General features: G+C 37.5%; 1 protein-coding gene across 3 annotated transcripts in view; it reads left to right on the top strand.

The window, feature by feature from the left end:
- Positions 1 to 14,494, top strand: part of NUP58 (nucleoporin 58) — a 39,392-nt gene extending 24,898 nt beyond the window's left edge. For 2 of the 3 annotated variants that reach the window (XM_042023989.1, XM_042023991.1), the window contains exons 14-16: positions 1,376 to 1,474; positions 4,277 to 4,372; positions 8,872 to 10,846. In XM_042023989.1, the coding sequence (XP_041879923.1) occupies positions 1,376 to 1,474; positions 4,277 to 4,372; positions 8,872 to 9,041 (365 nt within the window). In that variant the 3' untranslated portion in view covers positions 9,042 to 10,846. Of the gene's footprint in view, positions 1 to 1,375; positions 1,475 to 4,276; positions 4,373 to 8,871; positions 10,847 to 14,389 lie in introns of those variants that run through there. The other variant, XM_042023992.1, reaches the window with a different exon arrangement.
- Positions 14,495 to 14,836: the final 342 nt, after the last annotated feature.

The raw sequence follows: 14,836 nt of genomic DNA on the forward strand, positions 1-14,836 counted from the left end.
TTCCTAGTGAAAGATGTTAATTTTCAATATACAGTGCCTTTCACTTGATTCAAAATGATTTTCCATTTAAATCTTCAAATACTGAAATGATTTTAAGAGCTTCAAATACATTTTAAAACTCTATATAAATATTAATAATGGGAAATTTTGAATGAAAATAGCCCAGATGTGATAATGGTTTAGGAAAAAGGCCAAAATCATCTGAGCTTTATCGTAATATTTGAATAAATAATCACTTTCACAGATATTAGGATGTCAAGTATGTTCAAAGATGGAGAAGGCCATCTTGAGCAGAGGTGCAGATGTCTGTGGATTAAGAGTTTGGCACTGTATTTTATCTTTAATGGTTACACTTCTATAATAGTGCACTGAAAACTGTTGGAAAAAGACAGGAATAGAGTATGGTACTGTGAAAACTGTCAAAATATATTAATTATTTATCAGAATTAATTATTTTAAAATGTGTTAGTAATGGGCTAGCAAGTTGATTCTTTATTCCCCATGGTTAAGGTAAAAAAAAAAAAGGAACTGAGACTGTAAATTTCATCTTGCAGACTGAAATTGTTTTTTGGCAGTCCTGCATCTTAATGTGAATATGCAGGGAGAGTACTGTTAGCTTTTTTAAATTATGGAACAAACTCTGACTCTGAAATTTTGAATGTATCTAATTCATTAAGGTACACGGAACTGTGCCTTCTGTAAATGGTTATTTAAACAGGTGGTTTGACTAGTTTACCTTATTGAATGGTGTTATGTAGCAGAGCTTAACAGAACTCAGTTATCACTTGTGTGGAAAAAAATGAATTGTCATGTTACTGTGTAATTGACTTGCTTAAAAATGAACAATAAATTTAATAAAATAAAGTCATTGTCTTGTTTTTTATCTTAATGTTCTGTTTAAATTTGGATGGAATACTTGAGTAGTTTTGAAGAAACATATTTATTAAATTAACTTCAGGTAATACAGTTTTAGGTACATTAGTGTCAGTTCTTAGTTTTTAATTTGAAAGTGTTCCCTTACTCTGATTCCATTAATATACAGGTGGCAAAATGTTGTTATCTATGAGTTCTCTCAAGGTTTTCATTAACGTTTTACAGTTTAAGGTGAGACTGGTTAACTTTTAAAAATACTAAATTATGGTTTTATGTTATTAGTTTTGGTTAGTTTCACCTTATTACAATCAGTATTTTCTTAGATTTTTGCCAATGTAGAGGCAGACAGTTAAGTGAGAAATTTTGAGGTAAAATCTGGGGTCTTAATGGGATTTGTTGAAAGCAATGATGTTCACATTATCAGATACTTGAATAAGTAAATAAAGGACCTCGTTACTATGAAAAGAGTAAGGCAAGTTTGTTCTCATTTTTTTTGTACCAGGGCCACAGCCATCTCTGGGAGTTAGTTTTGGAACGCCATTCGGTTCAGGTATTGGCACTGGCTTGCAATCAAGTGGCTTAGGTTCTTCAAGCCTTGGAGGTACACTTTAACTTTTCTAATCTTTCATTGAATTATTATACCGCACAACTGAATCTCTTGCAAACCTTTAACTCCACTAAGAGGATGATCTGTTTCAGGGAAAACCTTACAATTTGGCAGGTCTGTGCTTTCCAGGCTTCTTCCTGCCTTGCAGAAGGAATTGCTAGGACTAAGCCATTGTAGTGAAACCCCAAGATGAACAGGATGAGGTAATAACATAGAAGTTGTGCTCTAAAAGCTAGGGAAAGACATCAAGTACTTCCATTTGGAACTAAATTTGACTGAATTTTACGTATATGAAAGTTGGGCACCTGAGACATTAGATCACGCTCTAGGTAATCCTCAGAAGTTTTTCACCTTTTAACTGTAGGGACCCATTTCTGCTTGTATTAAGAATAAATGTTAAAAAAGTTACTGCTGTTCTGGAATCCTGTTTGCTCAAATTTGTTTGCTTTAGCAGTCACTCTGTGCCTCAGTGGTGAGGTGGAAAAAAAAAAAAAATCTTTCTCCAGGCTGAAAAAGCAACATGTGAAAGTGAGGGGAAAAATACTTACGAAAATGTTAATAGTGCTGGTGGGGAATATGTTCCAGGAGGACACATGACTGTGAAAGAGTAGACCTTTTCTTTTAAGTGTAGTGTGTTCTCAGTACTAGAACTACAGATAGCATTTAAGTGGTTAGTAGAATCTAATCGGCATATAAATTTCCTGTCTATATAGGTTGGCGTTCCTGCAGACACTAATGTCTTCTGAAGCTTTTAGAAGATCTGCAAAGAAAATTGTTACCTCTGCTGACCACAAACATAATGTGGTTTTTCTTGTTACATCCTCCCTTCTCTGCAGCCTCAGTCCACATTCCTACATTTTACCTATGAGCTGAACATATGAGTCAGTGTTGTAATGCATTTAAAATAATTAAATGTCCCTCAGTATTGGGAAGGTGATGTAACTTGAATATTACATGAGTTTTACCTTAAATAATCATCTTGAAATTATCTTTAAATCTACCAATGTCCCTTCTCATCAGATTTTTAAGCTGTTTCAGGTGAAAGAAAATCTGTATATCTAAACAAGAAAAAAAGTGAAAATAATGGGCGAAAAGGAAATTACTTTGGAATTACCACTTTTTCCTCACCATGTTTTAAATGCCTTAAAAAAAACCCCATAAAATTCTTCCATTTCTGCTGAAAAGGTTGTAGACTAAAGATTGTTCACCAGTCTTACCAAGTAAATAAATGCTAAGTAAACTGCTTCTAGTTTTGGCAAAAAAACCTGACTTCTCTTACCTGTATTCTCTTTTTTTTTCCTAGCTGTCTACTTAGGAAGGTATTTGCTTGCATTATTAATTTGCAAAATGTCTTTTAAAAAATCCGTAAGAGTATCAGATGGAAGCAAGTGTAGAAGAATAAATACCTGCAAAATAGCCTGTAGGTGTGTTCTTGGAAACAAATTAGCAGATTGATTACTTAAGTTTGTTTGGGTTTTTTTAATCTTAGGGATTTAGGTTTTTGAACAGGACAAATTCTAGTGTATGCTCTGGAAGTGCCATTTTAATTGGGGAAATTTGCTCTTTCCTTGATTAATGGTCTGCATACTTTGTCAGTGATAAACAGAGGCTTTTGCATGTAAGTGTATATATTATTAGCATAGATCCTATGCTTTGTTAAATATTTACAGAAGCCTTGCCTGATCGTTGGTTATGAATTTCAGCCTGGATAGGGCAAAAGATTGTATCATTTAAACAAACTGTCCTACACTGAAATGATACTTGCCATTATCTACCCTTAATACCCCTTTGATTTGAAATTTTCAGGAAACTGGAGAACACTGCTTCAGATAGTGTGTTCAGTCCTTACTGGTTTTAAAATCTCAAAAATATTTCTGTAAAGGAATGCTAACGGCTCAGTTTGCAGTAAATAAAAGGATTTTTCCTGATACTTGAAACGTAAGATGGGAGCATGATTTCCTCAAATACAAATACTGTTCTCTTTGAAAATCTAAGATAGCCGATAGCAGAATATACAGTTTTCTTACAGTTCCTATTGTCTGGCCTCTATTTCAAGCTGCAAATATCAACTTACTTTTCCTTCTAAGTGACCTCCTATTAATAACACAATTTGAAACCTTAACAAATTTATATTATAGAATTATGAATGTCAATTACAAAATCAACAGCATTAAATTTTATGACAGCTATATGTCTATGGCTGCCCTTTTATGATGATTTTTCACATTAAATATTGTGAAATTTGTTTCTATTCTCTGTTTACCCTATTCTGTAGTTTCCTAGATAAAGCTGATCCCAAATAAACTGGAAGGGGAGCGGCTCTAAAATGAGCTAAGTGTAAACTGAAGAAAATGCTTACTCTGTTTTAAGCATATTTTTTTTCTCTAGAGTTATAGATGAAGACTGTGTCTTTCTGTAATAAAAGTCATGCAACTTGTATCTGAAATTTCTTAGTTTTAGCTCATTTTGTTACCATTTCCTGCCAATTTAACAGCAATTCAATTGAAGTTTCTTAAACTCTGGTAGTTTACAATGCCTGTTTTTATAACTTTTCCTTTACTCAGTTTTGGATTTTGAAGGTAGTATTTTTCTCAATGCTTTCCAGTTTGCACTGTTTTCTTAACACTGCTGTGTCGAGAATAAAATACTCTTCAGGCAATAATCTTAGGAATATTTGTTTACCAAATAATGCTTAGAATTATGTTTGGGTTTAGAATACTCAGCTAAAACCTATGTGTCTTTAATTGCTGTGTCTGTAATTTTTTTTGTTGTATGTCTTTACTATTATCCTACTAGGATTTGGAAGTAGCTCTGCCTTTGGAAGTAGTGCCACAGGAGCATCATCATTTGGGTTTGGAACTACAAGTAAACCATCAGGAAGTCTAAGTGCAGGTTGGTTTGTTTCTTTTGAATTCATGGCATCTCTATTTACCTTTTAAATCGGAATAATAGTTTGCTAAGCTATTACCAATCAAATAGCTTCTATAGTCTGTTTTACAATCTTTTTTCAGTGGCACATTGAAGGAGGATCATGTCTAAAGAAAAATGTTTGTTCAACTGCTATTAAAAGAAAAGAGAATTTTGCTGGTGTTTACTAGGAAGCACTGATTTTTGTTCTGGATTCTCCTTGGTTAGTGATGAGTTGTTAGGCCTGTAAAATACTTTAAGCTTTGTATTATAAGGTAGAAATCACTCACTAAGCTGGCTGTGTAACATTCACGAATGTTAACAGCCTAGTAAGTTCTTGATGGAACTCTCTTTACAGTATCTGGTGTCCAAGCATCAACCTTCTTTTACTTAGCTCTTAATATGAGAAACAACTGGAAGACTTACACTGCTTAAGGTTTTCCCCTGCAGCTTATTGTTCCTAATCCTATATTAAATTAGCCATTGTATATAAATAACATTGCAGCGTTTCAAGCTGCTGAATTACAAAGTTAAAAATTTAGTTTTAATATATTAAATAGAATTAGAAAACTACTTGTATGGCTCAGTTGTCCGTCACTACAGGAGTATCAAGCCAAAGTAAATAGCAAGTCTGTCTTAGCTGTGGTGGTGGTGGTGTGCAGAGGCAATTTAAATACCATTTCCCTCAGACCAGGCTTTGTCATGGAGCCAGTGCTGTCAGTGTCTCTTTTGCAAGTGAGAAGGTTGCATCAAATAAAATAAAGATTTTCAACTATCTCAAGAGTCTCAGCTACAGAAAGTGGTAACCAGGAATAAAAACAGTTGAAATGTAATTTCTGTCATTTTGTGCTTAGAAAATCAAGTGGTCATGAAATCCTTATCTAGACTGGGATTATGGAATAGAAACCACTATTAAAAATTTGGTAGCCCAGAAGCACACTAACTTTTACGTTTTATATCCAAAACATTGTCACATAGCATCTGGATTGCATAGGATTTTTAATTTTATTGAGGGTGTATAAATGGGTTTGAATGATATCTGAGGCTAGCCAGGTTATATATACTTTTTTTTAATCTATTGTGTCCTCTTTCTTAGATATCATTTACAGGATTCTGAAAGCGTATACTGGTTTATATTACTGTGTAATGGTTGCATCTTATTTCTGAATCTGGGTTCTGGAATTCACTGTTGCTGCTTGGGTTTAGATATGAGCACTCAAGTATTTTCCCAGACTAATGTGTATGGGAATACTAGTTAAGTGTGTGTTCCAACACACACTGTTCCAGGCTGTTAGGCTGCCCCAGGTCTCCTCCACAGGTTTTCCATTGGTTTGACCTTATCTTACAATTAAAATTAAAGATCCCCAAATTGGTTCTGTCAGATGTTTATTTTTTTTGAGTTAGATTTAATTGCTTTAAAAGATGTGAAAATGTTTCTAGTGGTATTACTGCTCTTCTCAGTTTCAAGTTGTGTGTTTGAGGAGAAAATTGAGTCCTCTGATAGTCCTTGAGTTCCTTTAGTGCACACAGATGTGAGATGGAAGTGTGTCAGGCTTCCCTCTGAAACACAGAGACATTGTGGAAAGCTGACTCCAAAAGAAGTCCCATTTAATTCCTACTCTTATTCATTTAATGGCAACCAGAAAGGCTAATGTGAGTGGGCTGTTGTAAAGGGCATTAAGACTCTTAAAGTAACAGGAAAAGGGAAAAATCACCATTGAATTTCCCTAACAATTTCATAAAACGTTAAGAGGAGGGGGAGTGTATAAATGCAATTTTTGTGCAAACATGCTGAATATACTTTGAAGATCTGAGTTGAAAATTCTTGTTGGAGACTTATTTTTATTGAAGAATTGCAGCCTCGGTAAATGACATAAGAGATAATCAAGTGGGATCATGACTGGATGCACTCATACTGCTGAAAAACAGACCTTAATATAATCCATGAGCAACTTTTAGATAGAGAGGCTAACAAATCAGTCAAAGCTGTTCTTGAAATACTTTTTGACCTAGAGCACCCATTGTGGTATGTAAGATGAAAGCAGGAATAGGTTGCCATGTGATCAACTGCTGTTTTTCCCTGTAGTATTAAAACTACCAAAAATATACTGTTATGGGGAGTTGTGTACTCATCTTTGGCTTACTGACAGAAGCAGAGATGCACAAGCCCAGTGAATAAAGTGTGATCATAACACCCTTCAGGGAGATGTGAAGGCTGTGTCCTCGAAGGGCAGGTTGTCGTTTACTTCCTGAAAAATCACTGTTTGCACATTAAATAATTCTAATTTCAGCAAGGACATTGTTGATCACATTGTACCTATGGTTTGAGACTTTGTGAGTCTTCCCTCTAAACTGAGCTATTCTTTGACTGATTATCTTTTCTTGCAACAGGAATAAGACTCAATATATACTTTGTTCAAGTTTTTTATCTTGAAAATTTTTCATTTGAATGTTCAGCTTTAGTGTTTGGTTTACTTCTAACAAAACTTGGTACCTTGGCCTTGTTATGCTGCCATGACAGGAGAAAATCATTTAGATGAATTTCACATCTGCCTTTTTATACTTTTATGGCTGCCCTTAATGTCACTTCTAACAGCTATTACTTTCCAAGCTGTATCTAAATTAACAATTCTCAGTCTTCTATCACATAGTTTATGCATCTCTTACTGTAATATTACTCAAATAAAGCATAGACTGCCTTCTCTGCATACTTGAAAATAATCCCTGCATCTGGAAGCAGCAAGGTGGAGGTAATTTATGAGCACTGTGCTCTTGCCTGCTGTGCCCCTGACATGGCTTTATTATGAATGGCATTCATGATGTTTTCTATGGGAAGCAATGCTTGCCTGTTACCTCGCATACCTGAAGTAAAAAGATAACTTTTTGTCATTCCTGAGACTCCCTGATACATCTTGGCTGGGATTCAGAGTTGTCAGGGAAATGGAAGAACACCTGCATGTGTTTCACCCCTTACATCCTAGGATGAGAGACAAATTAACCCACAAAATTTAGACAAGACCCAAATGAACACTATCAGTCACTATCATCAGTCACACTCTAGATGTGCACAGCCATTACACTGACAATGAGTTCCATGCAGGCCACTGCATGCCAGAGGACTGAGAGTTACTGGAATGTTAATGATGAATTTTTTTAACAATATGATGTGTGTAACCCAAGTCCAGACATTGCAGGAAGAAGAGTTTCGTGTTATGTTTTGAGGTAGTTCTTAATGCAGAGTGTCAGTAGCAAATGAGAGAATAGAAAACATCAGGCTTGTAAGGGCTACTTTAGGATTCTGATGAGACAACCACTTGGGCTTTTATTTCTGTCCGCCAAAAATATTTTAAGCATTGAGTTGAAGATACTGATGTGACCAAAGAATTGCTTTAAGTGTCTCCTAGAGACAGTTAATGAAGCAATATAAAGTAATGCATATTGAGAATATACTCTTTCTTGATTGTGAACCAGTCCTATTTTTTTTGTTATCTTAATTGTTTGCAGGTTTTCAGGTACAGCTTGTATAAAGCTCTTTATTAAAATCTGAACTTGGCTCATGTCATACTTATTAGTTTGTGGTCTCTTGAGACAACAAAAAGTGAAGTTACGAAGTTCTGCTTCTTTTTAAGTAATCTTTGAGAAATTTCTAGCATTCTCTAATACTATCCAATTATTATCCAAGTTGGTTGTGCATAACTGATATAAATTTATAAAAGAAAGTCAAATAAGTTAGTGTTGCTGGAAACTGTAGGAAGACTTTCTTAAACAGATGTTGTTTCATAGGTGAACCACATGTTCAGTTTGTTTACCTTGATAGAAGGGGGTGGAGGAGTTAAAACAGCACAATTTGCTCAGCTAGTCGCTCAGTTTTTCCAAAGCTTTGTTTCTAGTGCTGTTTTTTGGTCTGTCATAAAAGGGTGTTTTTAAATATAAGCAATTTGGCAAGGATTTTGAACCTTTTCTGCCTCACATTTAAGGTGTTGTCTGTGCCACGTATGTTACAAAGGCTGGCAGAGGTAGCCAAGTCAGTAGGAAGAAGGCTGAGCACTCCAACTCCAGCTTTGCCATTTCTCTGCTGTGAGTGAAGTGAGTGGTCCATGGTCCACCTGTATCTTCTGCCTTCCCTCCCACCTTAGGGAGTGCATTGCATGTTTATGCTGAGAACCTGAGGAATTATGGTTCTTCTGTTGTACAGTTTCAGTGAGACTTCAGTGTGCTACTCTTGTATGGATAATGGTATAACAGACTTGTGATTTAGGATGTAATTGCACTCACTGAGGTAGTCTGTGTTAGTGCTGCAATATCCAAGTTGTCATGGCAAGTCCAAGTGCTCTAGCAGAGTGATTTACCATTGTTGATCCATGTTGGTAGAAGGTGTTTCAACTGCTGGTAATAAAGTGGCTGGTGTTCAAAACTTCAAGGAGAAAAAATTTACAATCCTGATATAACTTATATTTTTAAAATATTTTTCCCTCCCCCATAAGGCTTTGGGAGCTCGACTACATCTGGGTTTAACTTCAGCAATCCTGGCATCACAGCATCAGCTGGCCTGACATTCGGGGTGTCTAATCCTGCATCTGCAGGCTTTGGGACAGGAGGGCAACTTCTTCAGCTGAAGAAACCTCCAGCTGGAAACAAGCGAGGGAAAAGATAGGCCCCCCTTTTAGGGAGGGGGAAGTGCATCAACTTTGTTCATCTGAAAAGTCTATTTTTCTAGATTGATATGTTAATTAAATTGCATCCCAGGAGATTTATAAAAATTTTGCTACTTTTCCCTAGTGAAATCATAATGAACAGCTATTTTCTTGTGAATAGAAACTCGTTTATGTATTCTTATTTTGGGCCCTAGTTTTAGAAATGTTCTATACTGCATTATTATTAAAGATTCTTGTAAAATCATCTATTTAACCTAATGTTAGTAGCAGAATATTTTTTGTTAATAAGCTTTATACCATATGAATATATGCATATTTGTTTTTTTTGTACAGATAAAATATATTCTAGTACAAATACTAGAGTTCATATCTTCTGTTCCTGGATATGGCCTTTAAATCTACTTCAGGGTGTTTTTGTTTATATGGATGTAAATATATACAGTACAGTGCACACGTCTGTGTGTATGTATGTGTATATATATATGTATAAAACACAGATGTGCATACCTTACCCCGTAGACAGATCTCCTTTTCTTTGTGTGTTCTGTTTCTCCATGTTGCCCTGTGGTCCCATATCTTGATGTTCCTAGGAATTTCAAGTAGTGGGTCCCAGGTTATGTCATCATTGCTTCTGTGTTTTGTTGTTTAAAACCAGCTGAAATACAATGTTTACTGTTTCATAGAGTTTGGTAGATAGTGGTTAGCAGCTGTTTTGTTTTTGGTTTGGTTTTTTTTAACCTTTTTCTTGACCCATTTAGCAGCCAACTCTGAAGAAGAATCTGAGATTTCAACAGAGACATTTCATAGATGATGTTCCCAAACTGTTTGATTTTGGTTTTTATTCTCCTGAGCTGAAGAGTAGGGCTCTGCAGGATTTCAGCTGAAAGCTGAGGATGCCACAAGGTCTGCGTTGCAAGCAGGAGTTGTCAGGCTGGATAAGCTTTCCCCTGCAGTTGAGGGAGAGAGGATGTGCTGTCCTACTGAAAACCCGAGTTAGGTGTTACAAACCCAAGTTGATTCATGAGCTTCTTGTCAGCACTGCCTTAAAAGCAGTTGGGCATCTGCTTTCAAACAAGGTGTAGTACAGTAGCTTGCTGCTCAAGAACAGAGGAGGAAAATTATGTAATTTGAAGGTTAAAGCTATTGCAGCAGTAGTTTATGAATCTTACATACCGCAACATCATAGCTTGTTGTTCTGCATCTCCAATTGGGTGTGCACAAAGAATATCTGGGAAAATATCTTAAGAAGGAAATAATAGATCGATTCTTTGCAAATAATGATACCAGTTGATGTGTGAGCATGAAACTTTGGAGCCAAGTTGATTTTATGTATAGGTTTTGTCTTTTGCTTTCTATTGTTAAAGTGTTACTACCATTTTGTATGGTTTGGAAGTGTCTGCCTACAGCAGTGATTGCTCTTTGACAAATGTTTGGTATGTCACTTAATCTGATAAAATTAAGGGAAACTGAGCACAGAATTCTTCACTTTTGTACTTGTATGTTATTGCATCTTTGTGAGCAGTCTCTGAGGAAGGGATATGTGTTTTTTTAATGTCACAGAAAAATAAAGCTTACGGTTTATTTTGATTTCAATCTGTTTTTAAACTTTTATTGGGCTGCAGTCAAAACTGTAATGTTTGTATTCCTTTGTTACTGCTTTTTTTAATAGTTAATATGTTAAACCACTGGACTCTTATAATGTATTAATTTGTGAAACTAATTCTAAATGTGTACTGTTTGTCCATATGTGCAACTTACCATTGTGCAAACAATAAAACAATAATGCTGTGATCCTTGTAATACATATTTGCCTGAGAGATCATTTTCTGATGTTCTCCTACTTTATAGGAGAAACAAAAACCTCATTGGCTAATATGTAGAACTGTTTTTCCTAGAATTCATATAGTACAGAATTGTTCTTGCTGAAATTAGGGCCTTGATCCTGGATTGAAAGTGCAGAGGGAGGGGGGTAAAGGGAGGTACTGTATTGTGTGGGGTTGTCTAGAATTTCTTCACAGTGCATGATATAAACCTGGATCATGGTGTAATATAACACAGCACTAGGAATGGCTTTGTAAACTGGGAAACAGTCTGAGCCTCCTGGGTACCTGTGCTCTGTTTCTTTTCACATTAAAAACCAGTTATGTCCTTAATTTGGCCCAAGTGAAAAAGTGATTATATAATAGAATAATCACATATTGTAGTACAAACTAAAGTCAAAACGGGATTTTAAATGATTATATTCCCTGAATATTACTATGGGTGGTTGAATTTAGCCATGGTTTTCAGGGATCAGCACTGTAGACACTGTTTCAAATTATTCCCCCTCCCCCAATTTAAGGACATTTTAATATGATTAGAGTGTAAAATACAAATGTATTCAAGGTGTGGCTTGGTTTTCTACAAAGCCGGTTAAGAAGCTGACCTATATTTAAACACCATGAAATTAAATCAAGTCTGGATTACTTGTTCTGTGAAGAAAGAAAAGTCTGTACTGGAAGAAGGTTCAAGGGACATGTAAGACAAGGTTTTCTATTAGTTTGTACTTTGTTGTACAGCTGTGGGATAAACTTAGATGTGTGACCTCTTTCTTTTAGTAGAATTAACTTGTTTTTCCTTCAGCGTTTTCACTACGATGAAGACAGCAGGAGAAGGGAAAGAGGTATGCCTTAGATTGGTTGGTTCAGGAACCTCTTTCTGATCCAGAACTTCTTTGCACTCACATTTGTCTTTGTTCCTGTCAGATCAGTTTGGTAGATACACCTGCTTCTTTCTTGTGAATTGTGAGGGAGGAGATTGAAATGAGGTGGAGTGGGACAGAGTTTATGCATCTTCCTCACCACAAAAAATCCAAATTCAGCTACACTCCATCTACATATTCCTAACATAACTGCATTTTGCATCTTGATTGTATTTATAGCATCATTTTTTAAAATTAAGGTTCGGGAATACAGCTTTAGTGGCCTTTTCCTCCCTCTTTAATGTCAGTGGCAATTCTTTAGTTATTTCCACTCTGCTACTCATGAGAACAGTAGAAATAATCCAGAAATGATGTCAGCTCAGTTATGTTACTGGTTATACTTGGAATGTCTCAGCAGAAGAAATGCCTTGTAGATTCTTGATGAGAAATTAAGAGTATCTATCAGTACCCTAGAGCATAAATGCCTTATGCTCTGTAAAAAGTTTGTTCCCCTAAAACTCTTTTGCAAGTTTCTAAGAGCAAAGAACTGTCTATGTGCAAAAATTTCCAGCAACAAATTATGTAGTTTTGGAACTAACTGCTGGGCTTGTGCTGTCAGGCTGTTCCTCTCATCCCTCTCATGAAGTACCTTTCAGCACTGTGGCTGCTGTCTCCAGACACCGATGGACAGTTAAAGTATCACAGTCATTGACTGGTATGGATTCTATTGGAAATGGGCACCTGGGTTTGGGGAGGGGCGTGACATGGAGTTGATGCCTGCAGCATCTTTGGAAGACTATGTACCCACTGCAAGTGTCCATGGAGCTCCAGCACAGCTGTGATGTGCCATCTCCACTCAACCAGGCTCATGGGTTCCTTAAAAGGAGAATGGAGGTGTGATGGGGATAAAGTGTGGGGAGAGGTGAGGGGATGTAAGGCACAAGGCTTTCTGCTGTGAATGGGACAACTCGTTTTAATTCAGTTCAGGATCATTTCTTCTGAGCTCAGTGTTGAATGTTCACCAGGTGGCAGGAGGCTGCCAGTTACATACTGCCATCACAGGGCCCTTGCAGGAGTAGCTGACATGCAGCAAATACAGGGAAATGGTCAGTGACCTGCCATGCCCCCTAGCCCCAAGTCTGTGGGGCTGGATGGGATCCACCCAAGGATGCTGAAGGAGCTGGTGGAAGAACTGGCCGAGCTACTTTGAATCATTTACCAGCAGTCCTGGCTAACCAGAGAGGTCCTGGTTGACTGGAGGTCAGCAAATGTGACACCTGTCTGCAAGAAGGGTCAAAAGGAAGACCCAAGGAACTACAGCTCTGTCAGCTTGACCTCAGTGTTGGGGAAGGTCATGGAGCCATCATGTGGCACGTGCAGGAGAACCAAGGGATCAAGCCCAGCCAGCAGGGGGGGTTGTGAAGGGCAGGTCCTGCTTGAGCAACCTGATCTCCTTCTGTGACAAGGTGACAAGCTCAGTGGATGAGGGAAAGGTTGTGTATGTTTTCTACCTGGACTGTTGTAAAGCCTTTGACACGTTCTCCCACAGAGTTCTCCTGGATAAACTGGCTATTCATGGCTTGGACAGGTGCACTTCTGTCAGCAATGGTGTGGCCAGCAAGACCAGGGCAGTGATCATCCCCCTGTAGTTGGCACTGGTGAGGCCACTCCTCCAGTCATGTGTTCAGTTTTGGGCCCCTCACTACAAGGACATTGAGGGGCTGGAGTGTGTCCAGAGAAGGTCAGCGGAAGAGGGGAAGGGTCCAGAGCACAAGTCCTGTGAGGAGCGGCTGGGGGTGTTAGCCTGGAGAAAAGGAGGCTCGGGGGGGAGCCCTGAGCTCTTATCGTTGTCTACAACTGCCTGAAAGGAGGGTGTAGCCAGGTGTGTGTCAGTCTCCCAGGTAACAAGTGACATGACAAGAGGAAATGTCCTCAGGTTGTGCCAGGGGAGGTTTAGTTTGGATGTTAGGGAAAAATTCTTCACTGGAACAGCCTGTCCAGAAAAGTAGTTGAGCCACTGTCCCTGGAAGTGTTCAAAAACAATGAGGACTTGGTGTTTAGGGACGTGGGTTAGTGGTGAACATGGCCATGCTAGGTTAATGGTTGGACTTGATCTTTCAATCTAAACAATTCTATGACAAGGTATGTCACCTTTTGTCTCCATGTCATAAACATGTTCTTTTTTTTAAGGTGGTAGAATTTTGGTGAACTCAACATTTGAACAATCCTTTTGAGCCATTTGAATCCTGTTGCTAAGAGGTTTATTACTTAATGCTTTTTTCACTCCACCTCAGGAATTTAATCTTTATAACCCATGGCTGCAGTTAAATGCCACAGTGAGGAGGTGAGTAGGCTACATGTTTCATTAGCTTTGTTTTCTGTTTTCTCACCTTTTAGGGATAAGGCAATTCTAGCTTATTATCAACAGGTTATGATTAAGTTTAGAACCTTCTACAAACTACAAGTTTGAGCTTACATTTGTTTGAGTACAGATCAGGCCCCACCAGGATATCAGGTCATTTCTGTTGCACAGTTGTATGGAAAACTTGAAATACATACTTCTGTCCTAAATAGGTCAATAGCTGAAGAGGGAAAAGATACTTGTTTGTTCAAGTAATGTTTCACAGACTGATGGATTTCTCTTTTTTTCTTTTCTCTTTAATGCAGGGATCACTCTACGGCATGTGCTTGGGTACCAGCAGGACAGCAGTTTATTAGAATGTCGGGTAATTGCTTCCAAAATAAAGTTCTGATTAGAGGCTGGTATATAGCTCCTGGGAAAAAAAGTCCCTCTGTGCATTTAATGTGGCACTTTGTGGCAACAGGATATGCTTCTGGGGAAATGATGATGCTGGTCACAAAAGCAAGCTAGGAGGATGAGGTTTTGATCAGTCACTGTGCTGTAGTAAAAAGGGAAAGAAACACGGACTCGATGAATATGCAAAGTCAAGAATTCAAAATCAAATTTTATTTGAAAAATACTTATTAAGAGGAGAAAGGGATAAGTTCTCATGTGGGGAAAAAAGTGATGGGCAGCTTGAGTAGACTTTCAGTGGAGTGAAACCTTGGGGAAAAATGTATGCACAAGCTGTGTACAGTTGGGTAGTCTATTAA

Source organism: Corvus kubaryi, unplaced genomic scaffold, assembly GCF_017639235.1.
Source record: "Corvus kubaryi isolate FWS band 111438036 unplaced genomic scaffold, C.kubaryi_AGA036_p1.0 37256, whole genome shotgun sequence".
In the NCBI taxonomy this organism is placed as follows: domain Eukaryota; kingdom Metazoa; phylum Chordata; class Aves; order Passeriformes; family Corvidae; genus Corvus; species Corvus kubaryi.